This window comes from Apostichopus japonicus, chromosome 7 (genome assembly GCF_037975245.1).
Source record: "Apostichopus japonicus isolate 1M-3 chromosome 7, ASM3797524v1, whole genome shotgun sequence".
Lineage (NCBI taxonomy): Eukaryota > Metazoa > Echinodermata > Holothuroidea > Aspidochirotida > Stichopodidae > Apostichopus > Apostichopus japonicus.
In genome coordinates this window covers 9,125,518-9,151,258 of record NC_092567.1, presented here as the reverse complement: position 1 = coordinate 9,151,258, position 25,741 = coordinate 9,125,518, and the positions used below count along the sequence as shown (strand labels likewise).

Sequence of the window (25,741 nt, the reverse complement as noted above, 5' to 3'; positions counted from 1 at the left end):
CAAAATAAATTCACATAGTTAGTAAAGCCTTTAATTAAATGTAAGAAATTTTAAGTGTTTCCATTATGACGTCATTTTGACATTACCTTTCACATGTCTTGATTTCAAGGATGTTGGAATGGATCCAACCGGAATAGTGTCTGGCAGATGGTATCCAACAAACCTATGGAGAGAAGTAGAGTAATCATCGTGCTATAAGATGTAGAAGACGTAGAGGAATGTCCTCCTAGTCAGCTTTATTGTTTACTAAATCAATGAAGATAAACAACAAAGTAGACAACAAATAACAAGGTAATTAGTCATATCTGGTGATCATTCTGATCAGAATTAATTATAATCACGAGTCTCGTGTTTCAACGATTCCAAGAAAAATAAATTAGAATGGATATAGTAATGCAGATAATAATGATGATAGTTGGAACTGCTCTACTGTATGCAAATTATATGTGGTTGGTAGTAACTGTGAAAAGTATAGCTGTCCACATGATCATAATTGGCTAAATTGTCTGTATGCTTAAATTATCAATTCATTTAAAGTTGTTCAAACATGTAGAAATACAACATTGTACACAATAAACTAAGTAAACGGAGCAAATCCTTGTAACAACCGCTTGCCATTTTCCGCTCGGATCACGTGATTTATATTATATGTTATTTTCGGTAAATTGATTGATAATATAGATAGTTTTCGTGAATCCTTCTCACCTTTAAATGAGAACTTAAATGTCTGAGATTGTTAGAGTGCAGTGGTAACATATAAAATCTAGAAATTATGAATCTTGTTACTTAATCTCAGAATAGTTTAAGATGCTACAAATTACGTTTTTCAACGTAATTTCGGAATTACAAACCTGCACAATCTTGCACCAAAACGGAGGAGAAATAAAAGGTAGAGGGATAAGAGGGTAGAGGACATAGCAACATTCTTTACTGGACGCAACAAATTGTCATCTCGGGTTGAAGTTAAACACAAATTGTTACTATTATATGATATACCAACGTTATTTAAGAATTTATTCAATATCTACCTTCAATAATGTGATCACATTGCACGCATTGTTCTTTGTCATTGATCTAAATCAAATTGTACAAAATTATAACATTTTTGTGGAGTTGATAATAATGACCTTAACCATTACACAATCGAATCTTCCTATTTAACTATGTTCTCAATGAAGAGTTGCATGTGTCTAAAATATCCAACCCCCTTCATACCGAGGAGCTATTAAGACTTCCTGGACATACTTTGTTAAGAATACACTAATGCCATCGTCTTTGATTCACAAAAGAAAAGTTTTATTGGGAGGGGAAGTGGAACAAGTGACTTTGATTTTACGCAAGAAACCACTAGACTGTCAAATTATCTGAAACCCTCTCAAAATAAATAATCTGTGCATTCCTTTCCACAGGTTCAAGTACCGTATTTGAATGTTTTTAGCAACAGTTGTCTTTATACCGGTACTTTTGAACTGCATATTTTATCATTATTATTATTTTGAAGCCAAATAGCAAATTTTTAGACATGAAGGCACTTGTTACAAACACACAACAACAAGAGGGCACTTGAGTTTATCGAGCATGAAATGAAATTATCTGGAATTAACCGGTACCAGATAGTTCATAATATCCAATAAATATGTTAAAGTCTAGCTCAGTATCACCTTACCTTATACTTGAATTGCCCAGTTCTATGTAAAACACTGCTCCGGACAATGTAAAGAAAATATATAGGTTACGTACCTTGTATCTAATTAGCATAATTAACGCATAGATACTGCTATTTCGTATGTAAAACTTGTTCTTACAATCGTTAGTTTTCTGTATCTATCCAGTGACTGGTTTAACAGGCGCTTTCGAATATTTCATTAATGTTATATATACTGTAAGGGCTATAGCGGACATAACAACTCAATGTACACATGTATTGTACAAGTGCAATATATATTGGAAATAATTGTTGAACTAGTAATTTATATTGCTACAGCATTGAAAACTATTTATTAAAGGCTATATTTTAATAAAAGGGTTCTTCCCGTTTAGACCCCTCCCAACGGACGCAAGTCATATTTGGAGCCCACCCCACCCCTCCTTTCCAAAGATAGCCCGAATGCAAACTGCATTGAGATTTCGATGACTTCAATGCAGTAGACTTCTGCTTGTAAGTATAACCAGAACAAGCTGTTACAATTCCAATATGGCATGATAACACAGGTCAGTCTACTATACGTGGCTATACACACCTCCAAAACAATAGGGGTCTTGTACTCAATGATATGAATCCACACACCAAGTATTAGAGGTATCTTAAGCATATACAGACCTCACTGTTATGAATCCACACACCAAGTATTAGAGGTATCCACGATTTTCATCATTATTGAAAGTAATCGTTATTTGGCGACCGTGACTAAAAATCTACTCGCCAAATTTCACTCGCGAGTAGGCCTATGATTGTTGTTCATGTCTCCAAAGTACAGAACAAAGGTTAGACAGTTAGGCAGATGCATGGTGCTACGTAATTGCACATTAGAAAGATATGATTCTTTGCAGTACGAAATTAAAACTTTTTCCCAACAAAAGTAAGTGTTGAACAAAGTAAAACATGACGCAGAATCATAAATATGCAGGTAGCAGGCGCGTATCCAGGATTTTCTAACCCGGGGGGCGCGAATTACCATCTAAGCGGAGCGCCACCATCGGTTGACGCGGAGCGTACAAGAAAATTTTTGGTTTTGATACCCCCCAGATCACCGGAAATGGCACTTCTCGGGCTTGAAAATGAGCAACCAGATGTACACTTTTGCCTGAGAACCAAGTATTCCCAAAAGTTTTTTTCCATCTATAACCTTTTTGAAGATTTTCACCAGTCACACTATGGATCATTGCTTTTGTAGGTGATTCTACGTCACGGCCCACAATATCCGAAAGCCCCACTTTTGAAGGTTTTAAGCCCATTATTTGTTGAGAATTTGAAAATTCACATTTCTCGTGAATAAAAATCACTTGAAAACATACCCATGATGTTGCAAAAAATTCAATCTATGGACAAGCAATATAGAAAAACCTCCTTGAACCCCTAATAGACAGGTCAAAATTGCACGAGTAGAAGAAAGTATGATGAGGAATGGTGAGGAAATTTTGGAAAATTCCGACACAGTTAATTTCTTGGTGTAGAAATATTGCAACCTCTTATAATGGCTATTATAAAAGTTGGTTGAAGGAAATGAAAAATAGCAAATATTTCCGATATGAGGTATATCGAAACCGAACACTACACACATAGGCGTAGGTCCCGTAGGAGGCGGGGGCTGATATTGGCATTGATGAGTTGAACGCGTGCGAAGCGCGCGAAAAATTTCGGCTTTTTTCGGGCAAGTCGTTACAGCCCCAAATCCAATTTGGCTCCTACGCCTTTGACTACACACATAAACAGTTTTTTGAGGCTGTTCATCGTGGAACATGCATTTCAATGCTCACTGATATGATGTTATATCTGCTCTTTGCTTTACAAATTCGAACAGGCGTGTAGCGAGTAATTGCGAGTAGTTGGCGCGAAGCGTACAAGAAAAATGTTGGCCGAAAATGCCTCCCAGATCGCTGGAAATGACACTTCCCAGGCTTTGTAAGTTGCATCTAAGCATTGTCTATTTTGAAATTACTAGCGATGTCATAAAGAAAATTTGCACGGGGGGGGGGGGGCGGTCGCCCCCTTCCCGAAATGCGTCATGTTCCCCGACGACTCGGTCGAGTTCAAGACCAGCCACAGTTGGTTCCATTTAGCACAATTGTACTACAATTTATACAATTGTTTAAGTCGTCCATACACACACACGCGTTATGATAGACCATATATAGTATTTATATAGATACATTAGTGAGAGAGGAAAAATGGAAACGTCAAAAATGGAGTTGTCGGTGTAAGGGGTAGGGTAAGGCGCACACCCCCTCCGTAATCCTTGATCTGTCACTGGCTACCCTGTGTATATAATAGGGATCAACGCTTTAACTATGACTGTTCATCTTTCTCTTCCCGAGGTCTTGGCTCTCTTCTACTCCCTCCTTTTCCCCTTTTCTCTCTTTTTTTCTTTTTCTTTTCCCTTCCTTTCTCTCCTCCTTTTCTTTTTTCCCCCTCCTTTTCCCTTTTTTCTTCTCTTTTTTTCCCTCCATTTTTCCTTACCCAGGGGGCGCGCGCCCCCAACGTCCCCCCTGGATACGCGCCTGGGTAGGCCTACTGTAGTGTCTCAAACAATTAAAAATACAACATCTGTAAAATACCTACGAAGATAGCTTAGCTTCTGTTACATTAGAGCTCCTCTTCTTTACTATTATATTGCACTCTTATGCCTACAGAGGTATATGCGTAGAGTATTCATGTTTCTCTTCATGCGTTCTGAAAGCGTAGATTCGCGATATTTAGACACAATTACTTTACATGTTTTCACCCTATTCGCTGCGATTTGACGGGAGGAAAACCCCGGATGTCCGACCGACGTAATTCAATTACCCACAGATCTCTACTAACTGTATTTCCAGGAACATAACACCTCTCCTTCGGTTTCTTTTCTGTTTTATTTCCCTTTCTTTTTCTTTTTACTTGTCGACCATACATGTTACTATCACAATTTACTTATGTTCAGTTTTAATCAGCAAACTACCATGATTCATGTAAAACATCGCAAATTATGACGCAATGAATTCATTTCAACAAGTGAATAACTGCTTCTTCTTTTTCCTTCTCAGCAACAAAACTAAATGAACCGTGGCCATATTTACGACCTGGATATGCCCCTGGCAGTTGAATAAGTGTTTATTCTGATTGTTAACTTGTAGGTTCATTCATTGTGTACCGGGGATAGAAATATGTACTTCATTTTGTTAGCGTGTGTTATAACAATAATGTAAACCATTTGGAAGAAAGTCTGAGGGCGATGATGACAGCCTTCTAAGCCTTTCTAAATTCGCTAAAAACAGTTAAGTTGCAAATTTGAAATCGATTTCTAGTTTTCGTAATCCATTATACATTTCAAACTTCGATGGAATAATTTAATCACTTTCGCCTGTTCTGTGTAGATAAAAAAGAACTAGTGCAGTATATAATTCGATATTTAAAAAGATAAAAGATCTCATCAAACGAATCTTTCTCCCTGCTAAACACGAGCAATATTTTATCTCAACCGTTTAACTGTTTAATCAACTTCACAGAACAAACCTGTTCTCCATAAACTAGGCAATTGAGAACCCGCAAAAAAACGTATTAGATATGTGAGTTACATTAAGGGTTATTTAATTATGTGCTAATTAGGCATACTTCCATATACAAACGAATAGTACATAAAGAAAATAAAACGAAGAAAGGGAAATTAAACATTCCTTCTATCAAATGAGTGAGAGGTACAAGTGAGGGATGTATTAGACAACCAAGGAAATCAAGTTAACTCATTTAAAATATATAAACAAAGAATAATAATGAGAACAAATCTTAATATCACGGCATATGACATACAGTATCACTGAATGGCTGTTAGATATATACCTAACCCGTATTGACTAGCATGATGCATTATTCCCAGCCACTGCTAGACACGGACTGACCTACTTATTGTCGGTTTCCATGGTAACGTTATATGACAGTTACAACATTCCAGGTGTACACTAGACGCGCGGCTCGTTTATCTTTCTATTCATTAGCTTTAACTGCCTAAGGTTATTTATTGTTATGCTAATTAGGTATTTACGGGAGATCCAGGTGTGTCATCTCTACTGTTAAGTTATTTTACTTTAGAAATAAATTGACTGAATCAATCGTCTGTGCAGAAAACTACTGTAGAAGTAGAGTAGGCCTACTGTGTGTACTAAAATGGTGATAATGTTATCGGGTAGAAACGCAATGTATTTGAAGGTTTTTCTGAAAAGATTATGTGAAAAGGGGAAAGGGGGGCAGATGGCGAAGGGAGGGGTGGTGGCGGGTACAGGTCAGTTGTCTGAAGGGGAGTGGGGCAGAGGGAGCGAGCCTAAAATTACTGCGGAGCACACTGGGATTGGGGTAAAGTATTTTGTCTAGATAGGGAATCAACATTCTCTGTTACATTTTGTTTATAGTCAGACCATTTTACCACCATGGTCAGACCAAACAAAACCCCCGAAGTGTATTATTTCCAGTAATATTTTTCTCCGCGGTCACAGTTATTCCCGGAATGGCGTTGTTTCACATATAACATACGTTAAGCATCGTTCGTTATCATATATTTCATTTATGTAACTACTCAATAGTTTTTGTCTTTTCTTTCGAGATTTGGGTGATGCGCGGTGGGGGGGGGGGGGGTAACGGGTGCGACTTAAATATTTTCTTTTTTTAGTAACACGTCAGCTGTAAGTTGAAGATGTTACTGATTATGTTGTGAATGGTAAAAACGGAAAGGAGAAACTTTTACGAGGTTTGATCTGTAAGACCAAACAGGGCAAGAGGAGGAGAGAGAGGATGGGTTGGTTTTGGGTGGGGGGGGGGTCTAAAATAACACTGCATCGGAACGGACCAAGCAGGGACGTCATGATCGAATCAAGTATGAAGTAACATTAATACGAGGAATATTAAAATATTAAACAGTTTTTGTATAAAGTTATCAATTATACAAAGTTGAAGCTCTCGGTTAATTTTGTAATTATTGTTTAAAAATTAGGTTACAATATAAGCATAAGACATAATTAAGCTTATTTTGTATAACGTCGTATTTCAAACTATAACGAAGAAAGTGATGACGTAGTTTGATCGGATTAAATTTGAACCTTTGAAATTTATCAGATATACAGATTTGCCTTTAATAATATTTATTGCAATACATTTTTTTTAACTATATAGTTAACTCAATTGCAATTATATATTTCCTTCTAGTTAACTTTTATTTTGTTTTAATTAGTTAACTTATTTTGAGTAACTATTCTCTAAATTTTGACAACTAAAACTATCTATTGGTTGCTTCTTCTGTATGCATTTCGGTTTTGCTAGAGTATCATAATCTGATCAAAATTTTGAGGAGTTTATGCTATTATTATTGCCATCATTTTACTTCTTTAAAATTAATAACGATTTTCAATCTCTTTTGTTTCTTAAATTGATTGTACATAATTGAAAATCAACTATTTCAGAGGTTTCAGTCAAAATTAACAGTTATTCCTTATAAAACTTTACTTTAGAATATTAAGTTTACTCGCTAGAATTATTAAAATCCATTTTCCTTGTCTATATATCTCTTATTTTATCCTAATAAACATTCCTGTAATTCTAAAACCTATTTAGTGAAATGTTAACATTAAAATAAACAAAGAACATTTTAAACAACCACCACCCACCCCTGCACCCCTCTATTACCAACACCCTCTTAAAATATCCCCTATTTATTCACTATATTTTGTTTTATTAATCATAACATTCTACAGAATTCCTTTCACGATGACCTAATTATTGAAATAAATTCAACTAAACTAATTAAATCCAATCCTTGACATTAAAATACTGTAGACTTTACATTCTCTATTGTTAGTTTAATAATGTTAACTTTTATTAATTTAATTAATTCCCTGTTTAACTGCTATGATGATTCTAACATCTACACCGGAATACTTACGCCAGCTCCTTCAAGCTTGTACACTGTGAGGAGTAAGACAAGATGGCCGCCAACTCTTCATTAGTTAGTCTCCTGTTGATGTCCCAGATCTCCAGCTTCTGGAGAGAACTCAGGATAGAGAGAGAGAGACCAGACTCAAGGATAAGGTGCAGACCAGACTCATCAACTCTAGGAGAGCAGGCTCCTAGATACACACAGAAGATAGGAATCTAGAATGAAAGAATAGAGTTACTGATAATAAAGTAGATAGATATAAATATATTGGATTTGGTTAGGATTAGAATGATTATTATGATATTATGAATAATAAAAATAACGAAATAAAGATGAAGGAAAATAAAGCGATAAACTAAGACATTTAGGTCGTGTTTATTTGTAAGAAGGAATCAGTTATTGGAACGGAAATAAGGAGCTGAATTTAAGGGGAGACAAATATAAGCAGGAATAATTAGATTAGATTAGAGAAAAATAAAGTGGTAATGTAGGATTAAAGGGTTAGTTTTATTGTTTTATAATTAAATTATTAATTTAAGTTGTTATAGCTAGTAAGGTTCAATGAAATAAGAATGTGAGGCTACATATTTTTATTTATTAGTTAATATGAAACAAATCTCAATGACGGGTTGAGAATTTTATAAGAAATGGGTAAATAATAATTGATTATCTATCTTTTGAAGAAAAATATTAATCAAATTTATTTGTATTTTTATTTAGAACTTTCAGAAGGAAAATGTAATTTAATGTTATAGGAATCATGAAAAGGAAACTTCTACTCTAACTAATATCAGGTTTTCATTAAGTTTAAGGAGATTTGGAAGAATTATATTTAAATCAATACAGTAGGTTGTTTCTTATAATAAAATGCAATTTAGAGAAGCAGATGTAGATCAAATTCAAATTTCAAAAGAGAAGATTGATGAGGCTTAAACTCAAATTTTAATATACATATTATTTCATTATTGATCCAAATCCGACTATTATCTTGAATTATAATTATTTCCAATTAATACCAACTGTTTAAAGGTTGATTTTTTTAAAGATGATGTCCATCTGTGTTTAGTTATCATATTCATTCCTAAGTTACGGTTTGTGTGTGACATAACTTCTAGTGGATTTTTTTCGAAATATAACATTTTTCTTTCTTTGTGTTTGTAGATATTACTAAATTGTGTATTACTTATAATCTGAAATTTCTATACTTTATCGTTTATTTCAATTAAATAGTACCATCCGCTTTTTACATTTTATTTTACAAATAATATTGTTATCTGGAAACACTTCATATCCTTGAGGGTTTAATCATACTAATTATTTATTACTTCTTTTCAGTTGCATCGGTTTGGTTGGGTCTTCATTGTCATATCTTCTGTTATTATGGAGTTCAGCGGGTGTGAACAGTTAGCGGACAAATGTAGATTAACAAACACGAGAGATAAATCAGTTAATGAGTTTAATGAGAGGATGGCGCCCTTTTAATACTAGAGGTATGACTCTGGTTTACGTCTGCTACTGAGTAAATTAAGTGGCGCAATTTTAATTTCGAAACCATTTTACTTTTTAATTTCATGTGGCCATAAGTCTATTGGCTTTGAAATGATGTACGGGTTTTATAACTAAGTGGGCAAAATTAAGACAAAAACAGCTGTGAGTGAAACACCACGATCTAGTTGCTTCTGGAAAAACATGGACGAACGATTTCATTTTAATAACTATTTATTTCATTTATTATTATTAAACTTAATTGGAAAACTGTTTTATAGAGGCTCAAACTCAAAGCTCTAGGTCATATTCAGTATATAACATTCAACTAATAATAAGTTAGGCTATTAAATAGGCTAACATTATTTCAGTCAGCCTGCTCAGTAAAAAACTGCAGGTTTCTCACATAATTGGCTCAAATGTCCGACCTAAAAGATTTAGTAAGCTTGGTGATTATAATAATCATTCTGGAATGTTATAGATTGACTTGTATGAAGGCCTAGGCTATAGCAGTAAAAGACAATGTTATGTACGATTAAAATTGAGTTGAACCATTTTCTGTGATTTAAGATTTTTGAAGAGATAACAAAGTTTCTACAGTTTGTCTATGGATACTTTTTGTTAGCTAGAATGAAGTAATTGTTTTCGAAGTAAAGGATAGACATCAGCTCACCTTCAATGTTAACCGCTAGTCTTATTCCTCGCTTAATTTAAGATCCCTAAAGAAAACTCAGTGTATCGATTGTGTTCTATTCAATTCCTTTATAGTTAAGATATGCTTAACCTTTTTTTACTTTTTTGATAATCAGTCGACAACTAGGCTAAGATCTTCATTATTTATGACTCAGATTTGCTAAGCATGTCCCGCTCTTGCTAAAAGTAGTAATTCTAGATTTTCGCGGGTGATGTTTGAGATTTCTAACATAGCCTAACTTTATTACTCTAGCCTATAGCATACCTAACTAAGCTTGACCTGGCCTTTGTACACATCCTAGCCTATGCCTCTATACCTTACCGTCAAATTATCTCACTGATGAATAATTGCTGTTTTAACTATTAACAGCGGTTCCTCTCCATTAAATAATCCATCTTAATAACCACTCAACAAGTCAATGGTAACAAACAACTCCCACGAATATGGTACGTCTGCATCTCCACTTATATAACACTAAACCATTCATTGTCACTAGTGATATACACTATATGTGAACAGGTAATTCAATAGCATGAGTCACCGATATTCATAAACAGGTGTTTCCTAGCTTTTCGCGGGTGATATTTGAGATTTATGACAGATATTTTTGCGCCAATAGAAATAAATGTACGTAACGTTATGCATGCCTGGTGGAAACAGACAGTTTAAAAACTGACGTCGATTGGGTATAAGGAAGGGGTCGAGGAAGTGAATAATACAACACAACCTCTATCAAGTAGATCAAACTATCATTGACATTCCCCCTAGAGGTTGGGTGTTAGCCCCCCCCCCCCACAACCAACCAACGGTTACAATTTGGGCCAAAAGCATATGTACACATTCCCCCCACCCTAATATCTGCTAGTGGATGCATAACGAACAATAAACACAAATTGAATACCGTCTGTTTCAAATGATTTAAAGGCAGGCGCGTAGCCAAGGAGAGGGGGGGGGGATGGGGGCGACCGTCCCTTTCCTTGAGAATATTGTTTGTATTTTTTTATGATGTCGCTAGTAATTTCAAAATAAGAAATGCTTAGATACAACTAACAAGGCCTGGGAAGTGCCATTTCCAGCGATCTGGGAGGCATTTTCGGCCAAAATTTCCTTGTACGCTTCGCGCCGACATATGGTGGCGCTCCGCTTAGATAGTTTGCCTACAGACTTCGCCCTCCCTTGGCAAATTCCTCGCTACGCCCCTTGTGAAGGAGTACATGTTTTATCCCCTCCCGACCAAACCTCTTTTTTAATGAATTACATTCCATGTCAGTGCTGGATTATTCAGCTAAATCTTTGCAGCAAAGAGAGTGTTAGGCTATCAAACGATGTTTTGTCTTTTCACGTACCTCGTAATTGCTCAAATCTAAATACTATGGCGACATTTCACCAATAATGTTCATAGTCAATTCATGTAGACCCCCCCCTTTTCTTCTTCCCTTCACTTAGTACCATCCTCATCTAGAAAAGTTTATTTTTTGAGATAAAATAATTGAAATTTATATCGACATTTTGATATAAAAATTTCTAGTAAAAGGCGAAAATTCAAAACAAAAAAGAAATCGACATTTTACACGAAGGGAATTAAAGAAGAGGTCGAAATAAATCGAAGAATTTTTAGATAAAGTAGTCTTGTGTTGAGAATTTCGGTTAAATTAAAGATGGCAATTTTAACACAAACTTGATATTCAAGAATAGGGTTTCAATTTGGAGAAAGGGTTGAAATTCCCAAAAATATTCAAAATTTTCGGGATAAAGTAGTCAACATTTTGATATGGAAATTTGGAAAATGTTCAGTATTGATGTGGGTCACAGTAATGACGAAATGTGAATTGTTTAATTGGGATGCCTCCCGACCACCTCCCCAAACCATTCTTTTTTTTGCTCCCTTCCTACGCCAATCAAGTGATTTGTCACATGTCTACATAGATATGGGGAAAGGTGTAGAACATAAAGGAGTAGGTACATCTTGTGGCTAATTTGTGTATATTTCTGATTAAGTCCATAAGCGGTAAGTTTGCCTCTCCAATCCTGAAAACGAATCAACTCTCCTGTATGGTTTAGTACCCAGTAACGTGGATTCACATTCCAAAATTCTCCCGATCAATTTAGGAAGGGGAATGAACCTTTATGGTCAGACTATATATGGCGAAAGTTATGACGGTGTTGCTGTTGAGTCGTTGAATGCAATTCCATGTAGGGTGTTGTGGGGGGGGGGGGGGGCCTCCGGCAGAAACAATTTTGAGGCGTATTTAGACTTTAAAGGTTGTCTAAACTTAAGGTTGTGCTAAAGAATACTAGTGTAAAGTTTGAAAACTGAAACTAACCGATGTTAAAATCACTATTGTTCAATTGCATGGAAAATCAGAAAATACAGTCTTGCCCGTCCAGTTATTTAGTAAGTAGCCGTTGGGTGGACATGTTGCCCAACCAGTTTTTATTCCTAAATACAATAATGTCTCACAAAGAGGTACACATTATAGCATGTTACCTACATGTAGCCATGTACCACATCTTAATATCAGATGTATAGGCTATCTACTACGGTACTTTACATATAACAGGGCATATATCGTTATTGTCATACACTGATGAGAGGCTACCTATAGGGCCTTTAGATGAAATCGGATCGAAGGACTCGAACAATGGGACCCCTTCTCGACCCCAATTGTAATATATGATTTCAAGGGTGGAGGGGGGGGGGGGGGTTGGAGCAGTAAATCTCAAATTCCTCCCGATTGACTTGGGTAGGTCCTTCACTGTTATGGAAAGCTGGCTAGAATGGAAAGAAGAATTTAAAAAAAAGTGGCGGTGTGTTGGTTGGCTTGTTGAAGGCAAATCCGATGTAGATCCGCCCCCTGAAATTGTTTTGAAAATCTACTTTAAATGGTGTTCTCTGAGCATAATTAGACTACAGTTAGGTCTTAAATTGGCTCCATACACCATTATTGCCAATAAATATTTTTAGGGTAAAGTCTGAGGGGGGGGGGGGGACTGGGACGGGTGAACACCCGTAGCAGTGGCCTTCTTCTCAGCTGAATGTAACATCACAGACCTGTCAACCTGTTTGACCCCAAAATAGGGAGAATAACATTTTTTCAGGGCCAAAAAATAGGGAGATTAAGGGAAAATAGGGAGGTTGGTAATTTTCAACTGAAATGATATAAATACTCCTAACGTGTAGTTTACAGTACCGCTCACGTATAACTGGACATGGGTACGCCTACAGGATCGTATAAAGACGTTGACAAACAAAATGCCGCGTAGATACCGCGTATAATCCCTGTACGAGTTTATACGCAGGAAATGCTATTGTGCTCCATGAATAGTCGCCGAAAGAATCAGTGAGATGCAAGGGCGGCGGAAGCACTTTTAATCTGGGGGGCACCAACGTCGAAGGGCACTTTGCAGAAATTCGATTGGACTGATGCAGCCTGATATTTAGTACCATTTACAACTCTTATTGTATCATCTTATTTGCGTAGACACATCACTCCATCAACGCCCCCCCCCCCCCCCTCAAGGAAACAATGCATACTAGCACTGCAATATCTAATGTGCAAATTGGGAAACAAGGAACAAGTTTTCTTTCGAGGCAAAATGAGGTGAAATCATTATAAAGTCCAAGTCCCTGCACACGCGATCAATACATGCACGAAAGCAAATGAAATATGTCAAAAAAGGAAAGTATGGGGTAGGTTAAGGGATATTAAAACTATACTCATTATTCATAGTAGGCTATAAATGGCTTCTGCTTATTACAAAGTCACAATGTAATATAGCAAGGCATTTTTGGAAATGCATTAGGATTTTGTTGGCAAATTGAATATGCATAATGGCACTCACCAGAATGTTAGAAGCCTTGTGGTAGTAAACATAGGTGTAGGAGGCGGGGAGGGGGGGGGGCCCAACCCCAAAATTTTGTGAAAATTCGGGCAATATGCTGAGAATTTTTCGGGCACCTACTGAAAGAAAAATAATTTGCTATGTGTTTTTCAATGGTTAAACTGATATTATTATGATCATTATTATTGTAACGACTTTCCCAATAATCCTAACCAATATGGAAGGGTAATAACACGGCAAATGATTGTATGTTATTGGCATGCGATGTAATAACCGACGCATGCCTATTTGATATGCAAATTAACATGTTGAACGCGCGCGGAGCGCGCGAAAAATTTTGTTAATATTTTTCGGGCAAGTCGTTACAGCCCCCAAAATCAAATTGGGCTCCTACGCCTATGGTAGTAAACATTTAAAACTTCCCGAAATATTTCATTCGACGTGGGTTTCGCTTTGTAAACTCTTTTTTTATTTAGAAATTTTTATGTAGAAAAAGGGCACATTTTTAACCTGAGGAAAAGTGGGGGGCACGTGCCCCCTGTGCCCCCCGGTTCCGCCGCCCTTGGTGAGATGTTTGAAACAGCCGTTTCTTAAATCGTAGTTAAAGACGTAATATTCACCTAGCAGCGAAGAGGACGCATGTCAAGTGTCCGTCGGCATAGAACTTAACTGTTTTTCGTCGTATATACAAATATCCTACATGCGAACTGCACACAAATGGTACGCCGCGCCACGTATACATACAAGTTAAGTGTATATATATATATATATATATATATATATATATATATATATATATATATATATATATATATATATATATATATATATATATATATATATATATATATATATATATATATATATATATATATATATATATTAAACTGAGTGCACCATGGCATATGCACAGTGCACGCCGTACTAATGCACTGTATTCAGGACTCTACCAAGGCCAACGTACATTGCGTGAAGTCCGAGAACTGACAAAGAAGCCTGCTATTGGTTGAGAGTCCCGCACAGCACTGTCTCAGTCGTAACGTGTTTGTAAACAATCAATCTATTTTTAGATTACACTTATTACGCGATAACTGTTGGCTATTTTCAGAAATGTCGCAAGTGATGAAACATTAAAAAACCGGGAGAATAGAATATGAAACCGGGAGGCCGGGAGATTCGGGTAAAAACCGGGAGTCTCCCGGTAAAACCGGGGGAGTTGACGGGTCTGCATCGCCCCCCCCCCCTCCGAATTCCATATCCTAGTGTATAATTTGGAAATTTTCTGATTAATGTTGAAATAGCCAAATGCTTTCATCTCGTCATTTCAAAAGATTTTAGAAATGTTAAAGTATTGACCATTTGCTAAGCTTGTAGTTAAACAATAGCCTATCCAGGCTGAAAAAAATATCTAAGACATGTTTATCTTGCTGCCTTGATGGCAATTTCAAGCTGCTGTACAGGATTCTATGAACACAACTTTAGCAGACAAATGTCAAGGTGCAAATGATAAAATGACATTTTGCAGCATATTGATGAAGTCCTCACTTATTAGATCTAAGGAATTTGCCATTTTGTGGTAAATTGCTATTATTTCAATTGGAAGATTGACCATTTATCTGAAAAATAGGGGAATTTCCCTCGTAGGCATGGAAAACGACTTGAACAAGTCTCATTTTCAAAATCTAGACAAACCAACGCCACAGTGTAAACAGCGTTTGGAGAACGGTTGAATGGTTGTACTTCCCTGTTTGTTTGAAATGATTCCCCGAAGCTACAGTACAGGCTTAAATATGAAGGTATTGCAACATATTCCAGATGGTGAACATGATACTGAAAGAAACAGACGGAGTATATTACAATTGTCAAAGAAGAAATCCCACGTATCAGTTGAGTTCCTTTCATAGCGTTAGGCTGTGCACGTACAAGGATTGGCTCACAGGCCATCATAACGTTCAACGTTATGGCTTAGGTCTTCTCTAGTCACATAAGCTAAGTGCAGCCTAATTTAGGCCTAGTCTAATGATTTTAGTTATAATATTCAATAGTATGCAATACCAGCATAAAGCGTGACCTATACTCAGCACAATGTAGGACTAGCTGAAGTATGGTGATGCTTGCCTGTTATAGTTGGTTACAAGTTGAAGGGGAGGTGTTCCTTCTTCAAATAATTTGATCATATTATTCATTTAAGAAGTGTTCTGCATTTGCGAGATCATCCAACTGTCTGAAAGGTTTTAGCCAAATTAAGTCATAAAAACCTATTCTTAAAGTACTCTGGAGTTGTTTCCTCTCCTGGGATATGCTGGATTTAAGTGCTAACCTGCCAGTGGGTAAAGGTCAAATGAAGCGCAAGGTTTTCCAGAGATTGAGATTCAATATCATATGCAAGCATTATTGTAGTTTGTGTCACACAAAATACTGCAGTGCTTTACACCACCCATACTGGTCCAAGACAACCCATTATTGGAACATATCCAGAATTTCCAGGGTTTTTGCTGGTAATGCTCAGTTCCTATTGACGTATCTTCAGCTTCAATATCACAAATCAAATATGCACTTTTACATAATTTACTTACTAAAAGTGTAGGGGTCTTTACAGCTAGCATGTGAAGTTGATTGCCCACAAAGACTGCTGTAGTGTCACATTGCTATCTGAATGCAAAAGTTCCTAAGAACTTTCAAAAAGCTTCAGAAACCAAACACTGTACCGGTGATTTACTGTATATTCACTAAATTAAAAATATCAATGATTGGATCAAAGTGGAACTGCTACCATGGGTTTTTCTTTGTTGTGAGTATCCTTTTGTTTCTGAAGTATTCTGAAATATCTGAATAATATCATGATAGTGTTTCACTTTTGATTTAGAAGTCACTGAGGCTCGAACGGCTCCATGATGTAATAATTCAACCGTAGGAAGACACCCTCTAGTGAATATGAAGACGGAGACTGTACTGGAGATCAGGACCCATGACCCTATCAAACTTCTTTCAGTACCCTACACTTTTAGAGGCACAGAGTTCCATAGGAATGGTCAGAATGAAGTAATCTGGTTGTTGTGACTTTATACACCAAAACTGCTGGCTACCGCTAGCAACAGTGGCGAAGGGGCGACCCCCCCCACCCTTGAGCATATTTTTTTGTACATTTTTATGATATTGCTGGTAATTTCGAATGAGAAAATGCTTAGATACAACTTGCAAGGCCTGGGAAGTGCCATTTACAGCGATCTGGGAGACATTTTCGGCCAAAATTTTCTTGTACGCTTCGCACCAACCCATGGTGGCGCTATGCTTAGATAGTTCCAATGCTGAATCTACGGCTTTGATAATTTGCCTACAGGTTCGCCCCTCCCTTGGCAAATTCCTCGCTACGCGCCTGAATAATACAAACAGCCAATCATGATCATGCAACCAGTGCGCATTAACTGATCACACAAGCTAGTGAGCTAAATACCCTTATAGAAAGGTGGTTTCCAGGTACTGGAATGCCAAAGATTATGTTAAAAGGTAAAAAATGCTGACATCATACAGGTTTCTCACATCATTGCTCGCGTCATTGCCTCGATACTAAAATTACATTTTCAATCGGGTTTTCACTTCTCGGACGTACCCTGATGCTCTTTTAAAACCACTAAAATAACAAAGTTTCTATCGCTGAGAACTACCGGCCAATCAGTTTATCACCCTAATAATATTTCAGACGCAATCTATGATGTCAGTTTGACATATAGTTTGGTCCATTTCAGCATGTTACTTGCCTGAATGCCCAGTCAATCTTTCCTTATTTTCCACGCGCAATTTGCAGATTTGTCGAAAAATGTCAATGCCGGTGTCAAACTCACAAAAGATATGTCATGATATTTCAAAGTAACTTACCAGACTGTTTTTTTCCCCTTCAATTTCACTAAACTATTTGATGACCATATCATGACATGGGATCTCAAAATAAAGGATGTTGAGAAAACTTTAGAGCAGCTTACAAGACCTGGGAAGTGTCATTTCCAACAATCTAGGAGGCCTTTTTAGCTAAATATTTTCGTTAGGCTGTTTAAAATAAGCACATTTAGAGGGCATTCAAACAAATACAAGCACTGGTATCCATTAGGGTGGCGAGCACTTGCCCCCTCCCCCCTCCCCCATAGGCTCAACTTGGGCTGCAAAATCACTATCAGAGAACATTAAATATCTGAAAAGTTAGAATGCCTCAGCTAAAGTCCCCAGGGACTCCCACCAGGGCTTAGATTTTAAATACTTCATAGAAATTAAATTTTTCTCTCTAACATGTTTTTACATGCTTAATACTTAGTACAAGAGGATATGAAGTAGAAGATATGTTACAGAGCTCTTCTGAAGCCCCCAGCACCCGGCTAGGGTTCAGATATATATTACAGAGTAAAATCAGATTAAGTATTTCTATTACTGACATGTCCTCATGTGCTCAAAATTGCTAGCAGATTCCAGAAACTATGTGAAAATAATGAAGATTTGGAGAACTTTGCAGTACCCTTGTAAGTCCAGCCACTATAAATAGAGAACACAAGTGGATATACTTCCTTCTAATCTGAGTATGTGCTCTGTGAATAAAGAATTGTCACTTATGCTTGTTTAATTTTTAAACATTGCTGCTCCAGTCACTGCAGTTGGTTTTAAGAAATCTAATTGGTCTCTAAACTGATCTAACTTCACCGACTTAGTACGGCGGCTTAAGAAAAAAAAATAAGTGACCCCAAATTTCAAAATTTTGAATTTGCTTTCTCAATATTTGGAATTTTTATCTCAAGATTTTGACCTCAAAAGTCAAAATTTTGACATTTTCATCTCAAAACTTTTTAACTCAAAATTTTGAGGCTACAAGTGTCTTCATCTGCCAAAGAAAGAACTAACCATATTGTATGGCTATTGACCAGCTGAACAGGGTACTTTATAAACCTTTGGTGATCTAAAATCTAGAAAGAGACCCCCCCCCCGGAGAGTGGTGTAACTAGGTCAATGTAGCCAGTGCAATCTCCAGAGGCTTGGTGCCATTAAATAAAGAAAAAATAATATGAAAACACATCCACCAAAGCTGACACACTAAATTAGATACAATTATCTCCTAATGAGTGGAAATTCAAAAGACATTCTGTCCTCAATACGAAAGAGTGGTGCGAAATCTCACACATTTCTCAGTCAGGCCCAAACCATGCATGGTTGGGTTTGTGTGAGGTTGGACTCTCCTTTGGGAGCTCATTTATATCACTGCACCACACCTTTATATGCCACTTCCACTAAACAACGGACAATCCGGTTCAAGTTTGATGCTTAACTGGCTAATTGTTTTTACACTTAATACCTGGTTATTGGAAACTGAAGTGTACTCCTTCCTCTGTATTTTTTTCTCTGTGATTGTTCATGTATACAGGGTAGTTAGCCAGAGACATTCACGTATCTATTTCTGACTGACATTCTCAATGTCTCCTATAATTAGGACTCAAATCTCATTCACATCACTTTCTTTTCTCTTCATTAGGTTAAATATGAAGCGAGCTATTAGGGGATCACCTATTCTACCTGTAGTTACCAGTTGTCGATGGAAGTTCACGTTCATACTGTGCTGACAAGGACGATGAATGGTTCATCAGCTGATATTTCCTCCATGTGATGGTAATCACATTAATGGTAAGTGTAGAACAGTAATGATAACGTTTCAAAGATGTGTGGTAGATTAAATACAACTGACAGAATTAATCCCTAGTAAGGACATTAAAACGATCGGATTCTTGCTGGATTAATCCAGTACTTGGTATGTTTGTAATGACCTTGCTACAGTATGACACAATAGCTACCTCAACACCCTCTGGTACATTTTACCATTTTCCAAACTGAAATAAAACTTGCCTTTTAGACTCATATGAATAAAGTCTTCTAGAACTCCTGACACTCCCAGAATGGTAAAACTGGAAGACAACTTGTTGGTTTATATGAAAGTAGCTTGGGTTACCTACAAATATGTCTTCTGTTTAGGTACTTATTTTCTTCAGATTAAAACCAAAAACTTGAAATACCATTTTAGATATTCCATGATGCTGTAGAAACATTAAAGAAGTCAACTCAGTCTGTATTGCTGAGCTTTGTGTTAAGAGTATTTGTAATGAACACTCCACTCCATCAAGAAACCTTGATTAATTTAGGTAGGTCACATATGTCACACAACTATGGATATAATCTTGAAATTTAATGTGTTATGTTTGTTATGATATTTATTGACTGTAGTACAGTAGAGATTACTGTTTTTAGCATTTGCTTAAATATTGGAAATATGATTTGAACTATAAAATTGGACAGTAGAATGCAAATCAACTCCACCTTTGATATTCATCTCAAAGATGTCTATCATATCAGCTGAAGATTATGGTTGGGTTTGTAGATCTCCTTTTCTTCTTTGTTATTTTTAGCCAAACTCCTGATAAACTGTCGCACACCAGTTCTAAGATTCACAATCACATCTTGTGAGGCTAAAGAAGCATTATTCAAGTAAGATGTACACAAAACCAGTGATATTGAGAGCCAGGCACAGTTCCATGCACAGTTGTGTCACCAGATCCACTTTTTTTAAGTCTTTGTTTATCCAAAGTTTAAAGTATATCAATCTTTATCACATATTTCACTGGGCACTTAGCTGACGTACAACTGTAGCCTCCACCCAACCCTCACCCTCTCACAACAGGACTGCACCGAACAACATGTTATGAAATAACAGTATATGTCAAAGTCTGCAGATAGAAAAATATGTACTTTAACTCAATCAATTAGAGTACAATGTCATCATTTCAGAAATCCTACAAATTCATCAACCTATAGACAGTCCAGTGTTATTGCCTAAAGTTTGTATTGAAGATTCCATGCTTGTCTCAATTTCAAGTTAATGTTTCTTTATATTTCAATTAGCTTGGTATTAGGTGAGCTGTATACACACTTTGGGAAGCATTATGAGACCTTGAACTCATCTTGTACAGTCTATAGATTTGTATTTTAGTTGCATTAGTTTCTTTACATTGTTATTATAATTATAACTGAGTGATTTATTTTGAAACTGCAGTAGCATTTTGCTACATACCATATGTTTATATCAGCTGTGTTCTGTGTTTGACAATGCTACATGGTAGAATGCTGCTACTTGCAGACCCGATGATGAAAATTTACCTGAATAATAACATTATAATTGATCACCAAATGCAGTTTTTTTTTTCTCATCATCAGGTAAACTGGAATTATTCAGTCCTGAGACCAGCCTTTTTAGGGCTTTACCATATCCGGATTACAGCTCTTGGAAGAAATGTGTACAGTTAACATGAGCAGGGTAATGATTGTATGGTCCACCAACTGATTCTTACCCACCCACCCCTCCCCCCTCCTCCCCTCCTCCATGAAAATGAAAGTGGTATTTTAATATTTTTACTCCATGACGTATCAGATGATCCCTCAAGGGAAATTTCCCCACCGGAAAGTCTATCATCCAGTACCCCCCCCCCCCCCAACTCCCTTCAATTCAAATCACTGTTAAAACAAGACATAACATATAAACAATCTAGTTAGAATACTGCTAAAGTTTGTGTCTTAGACTCAGGGATTCTGTGAGACCTCTTTTGTTCAGTATTTCTCTAATTGTAGCATCATCTCTACAAATTGTATCATAATTGTAGGTTTCAAGAGGATGAAATTCTGATGCCAAGTACATCTCTAATCTCTCAAATCTGACCAATTTTTAATGGTCATTAGCATCCATTTTTTCATGATGCAGCACTTTTATTCCTGTCACTGTGTGAGCATATAATGCTAATGAAGGCTTTCAATTATCACAGCCTCCAGGTTGAGTGGATATTATGTAATTTATGACAGGTTCCACATATCCCATCATATTAAATATGCCATGGATAATGCTAGGTATTGACTATTGCACTATGACAAGCAACAGTTTATGATTCTATCACAGAAGATCATACAACACAATATGACAATCACTTAGAATGTTATGTCATCTGAAATCTTTAATGCATTTGTATGATTTTTCTGTTCTTAAAGTTATTGTGTAATTCAGTAATTCTGTTATAACAGTGTGTTTGGGTAGGGAGGGGGAGGGGGTGCATCATGTTGCTGTATATTGGCAAAATTGGAAATGAAGTTACTGGGAAAGTTGTGAAAGCAAAAACACTAACATTTATGTAATAGAGCAGCCACTGCTTCACACTGGTATACAGATAGTTTGAAAAAAGCAATCTAGACCAGTAATTAGGCCTAACTTTGCTTGACTTCAAAGTAATAGAATTAGAAATTTAGTGTTCATACAAAGATGAACAACTTCATTGGCCTGCTGCACCAAAAAACGTTAAAAGTATCTAATTAGAAAGTATGCTGACCAAGTTAGTCTTATCCATAGGATTGCAAACATGTTACCAAATTTTGCCTTTTGTTTTCTTTATGGATAAATTTCCAAAAATTATTCAACTTTAAAATAAAAGCGCCTTGCAATAAAATGAAGGAACCTGCAATTATTGAGTCATTTTAGCATAAGCTTGTGTATCTGTGAGCAATGGAATAACTGTTGAGTAAATATTAAAAAGGCAAACTCAAAAACAAGGGATTTTATCGTTTGCATTAAACATCTAGTTCTGATATGTTTCTTATTGTCTTTGTCTTTATCTCCTGATTAGGTAAATGTGGATTAATCTTTCTTGAGACGATCTTTGGGGGTCACATGATGTGGATCTTGCACAGAATGGTTTACAATATGCTGATGGTAATGATTAGTGTATACTTAGAGTATAGCAGGACTGGTAAGCTGGGTTGTAGTTATAATTAGATTTGATTCTGAAGTAGGAAGTGATTTTGTTACTGCCTAATCCTGTTGGAACAGTAATTGTTTTGAATCTTGCTTGATCAGCAAACTCCCTATGGGCCTAGGGAAAAAGATAATGGCTTCAGTCTAACATGCATACACCATATATTTGGCAATACATGTCATACATTGTATTGCTTACCATTGTGTAAAAGTACACAAAGAGGTGTATGTGTTTAGTATACTGGGTCCATTTCTTTGTTTTGTGTAGCCATCATAAATGAAGGAACAAAATATTCAGATGACTTGATCCCTTCTAATTTATCAGTGTGTCATAGTGTTGGGTGGCAGGTAAGGGTAGTAATCAGTCTTAACAGCGCAGCCAGACTCCCCTGTATTGTCAGCCTACTGTAATTTCCGCAAATAATAGGCAGTTAAATGTATGGCAGGCTCATAAACAATCAATTTAATTCATAAGTGCATGTGCCCTAACAATTAAATAGAGTCACTGCACACAAAATGAGACCCATACACACACTAAGTTAGAACCATACCCACACTAAGTTAGAACCATGTAGAATGACTAACAGGGACCATAAAAATCTCTGTTTCCATCCTAACCTTTCCAACCCTTCCCCTCTCAGTACATCTAAAACCCAATAAAATTGATGTAAAATTTAAATCTGAAGATAATCTAGGTTTTATGTCATTTGTTAATGAGCTATATACTAAGGGATTACAAATGGAATTCTTTAGTGGGTTTACTGTAATGTGTGGATATGTTGTTGTCAGTCAGTAATACAAGACATGCATGAACCCCCTGGACCACATTCATGTCCCCAGAGAAAAAACCAAAGTAATTCAGGATTATATTCTTAGCCATTGGTCAACAGTGTTGAAGGATTCTCTTAATGTGTTCTGTTTAAGATGTACATTATTTGCACTTCAGTTATAATACTGTCCATTTAGGAGATATTTCCAGGAAACTCCAGCAGATGTGCTTTCTACATTTATTTTCTGTTGCAATACTATGGAAGATAGCTCACAAATCTGGTAGAAAATTTCCAGCAATTGTCAAAAGATTTCTTTTATGGGGGGGGGGGGGGGGTGGGGGGCTACACAATTCTTGGAAGGTAACATGGAGTTGATTAGTCACCACTACAAGTGTTGTAATTGCTTACATCAGATGCAAAACATATTCCTAAAAACAATATATTTGCTGCCCTGAGACACACCCTATACTACTCATATATACTTATTAATAAGACACAAGGGAAGACGTTGATGTATGTTACAAAAATGATCACAGACCTGATGAATTTTCACCTGATAAATCTAGTGAATGGAAAGTTGAGTTATTGTGTATTTTCTCTTTAACCTCCAGGTGATACAGTTTTCAACATTTCTTCTGTACATTTCCTCCAAGAAAGTGAAAGAAAAAGTCAAGTGGGAACACATCACTCCTGACATAACTTCCTTTGTGGATGTGAGTCTTCACATGATAATTTCTCAACAGTCAGTTTGTGAAATGGTCATGGGCTGTGTTGGGTTCCTTTGATGAAATCTACAGGCTATATGTAGGTGAAGACAGCTTGCCTAATTAGCTCTATAAATAACATCAAATGACATTTTTAAGATTCCACTTGTTTAATTGTGTAGAGCTAACAAACTTGACTGAACACAACTACTATATTGTAGTATGCAGTGGTGGATTGAAGATTTCTCTAAAGTGGAGACAGCTACTGAAAGTTACCTAAATTAACAGTTCATCAGAAAACTTCAACTTCTGTAGAAAATAAAGATTGCCCACATGCCAGGCAAGCTAATAGAGCGGGAGCCCAGAGGGGAGGGGCATTTTGGGGGTCTACTGGCAGGGGTACCCCACTGATATAAATTACTGGAAATGCCCAGCCCTTACATATAGAGTCCTGCCAATCATTTTTCCAGTAGTTTTCAATTGGTTACCTCATGAGCTGACCTAGGTCAATGAGGGGATGGGCATTTTGGGGGTCTAATGGCAGGGGTACCCCACTGATATAAATTACTGGAAATGCCCAGCCCTTTCATATAGAGTCCTGCCAATCATTTTTCCAGTAGTTTTCAATTGGTTACCTCATGAGCTGACCTAGGTCAATGAGGGGATGGGCATTTTGGGGGTCTAATGGCAGGGGTACCCCACTGATATAAATTACTGGAAATGCCCAGCCCTTACATATAGAGTCCTGCCAATCATTTTTCCAGTAGTTTCAATTGGTTACCTCATGAGCTGACCTAGGTCAATGAGGGGATGGGCATTTTGGGGGTCTACTGGCAGGGGTACCCCACCAATATAAATTACTGGAAATGCCCATCCCTTACATATAGAGTCCTGTCAATCATTTTCCAGTAGTTTTCAACTGGTTACTTCATGAACTGACCTAGGTCAATGAGGGGAGGGGCATTTTGGGGGTCTACTGGCAGGGGTACCCCACCAATAAAATTACTGGCAATGCCCATCCCTTGTATCTGAAGTCCTAACCATAATTTTCCAGTAGGTTTCAAGTGGTTACCTCATGAGCTGACCTAGGTCAGCCTTGAGGGGTCAATTATTGATGACTGGCAGGGGTACCCCACCACCAATAATTACTGGCGATGGCCATTTGTTGCTCTTGGGGCCATTGCTGACACATTGTACTTACTTTGTTGTGGTTACCATCAAAGCTGATCTAGGTTAGCTTTGAGGTGACTTTAAAATTGCTCTCCCAGCCACACCCACCACACCCGGTTTGCCAGTCGTCTGGTTTCATATACAGGAATGCACTGTCAACGTTGTGATGTACAAGGCAATTGGTTACCTTCCCAGCTAACCAAACCCTCTGGGCTCCCGGTCTATAAGTTTTTGTAGTGTGTACCTTGATCTGATCAGGGATGTGTTTGAAATTGAGAAACTATGAAGTATCAAGTCTTTGAAGTTATATGTGCATTTCCACCTGTGGGTTACTCCCAAGATTATATGGCATGCTGTAGCATATCAACCCAAACTTATTATCAGCATATTGAGTTACCATGCAGGTACATAGACAGTTTGTTGGGTACTGAGGACTAAACTGATGAATTCTGAAATCCATATTTCTAAAATGAAATACTCTTGTTGAGATCAATCAGTTACATAGAACTGTGTTATACATATAGTAAGTTCATAGTGAGTTCATTGTGTAGGGTAGCCAGCAATTTGACAGTCACCTGATACCCATATCTGTAAATTTGCTACCATGTTTAATACATAAATAAAGAGATGTTGCCGTAAGT

At 36.9% G+C, this 25,741-nt stretch overlaps 1 protein-coding gene and 1 long non-coding RNA gene across 2 annotated transcripts in view; one reads left to right on the top strand and one right to left on the bottom strand.

Annotated features, from left to right (window-relative positions):
- Positions 1–25,741, bottom strand: part of LOC139970041 (uncharacterized) — a 242,036-nt gene that overhangs the window by 30,760 nt on the left and 185,535 nt on the right. The window contains exon 5 of the mRNA XM_071975630.1: positions 87–163. Within this exon, the coding sequence (XP_071831731.1) occupies positions 87–163 (77 nt within the window). The remainder of the gene's footprint in view (positions 1–86; positions 164–25,741) is intronic.
- LOC139970099 (uncharacterized) overlaps positions 15,330–25,741 on the top strand; it is a 377,392-nt gene continuing 366,980 nt past the window's right edge. The window contains exons 1-2 of the long non-coding RNA XR_011793996.1: positions 15,330–15,524; positions 16,505–16,669. This is a non-coding gene — a long non-coding RNA (uncharacterized lncRNA). The remainder of the gene's footprint in view (positions 15,525–16,504; positions 16,670–25,741) is intronic.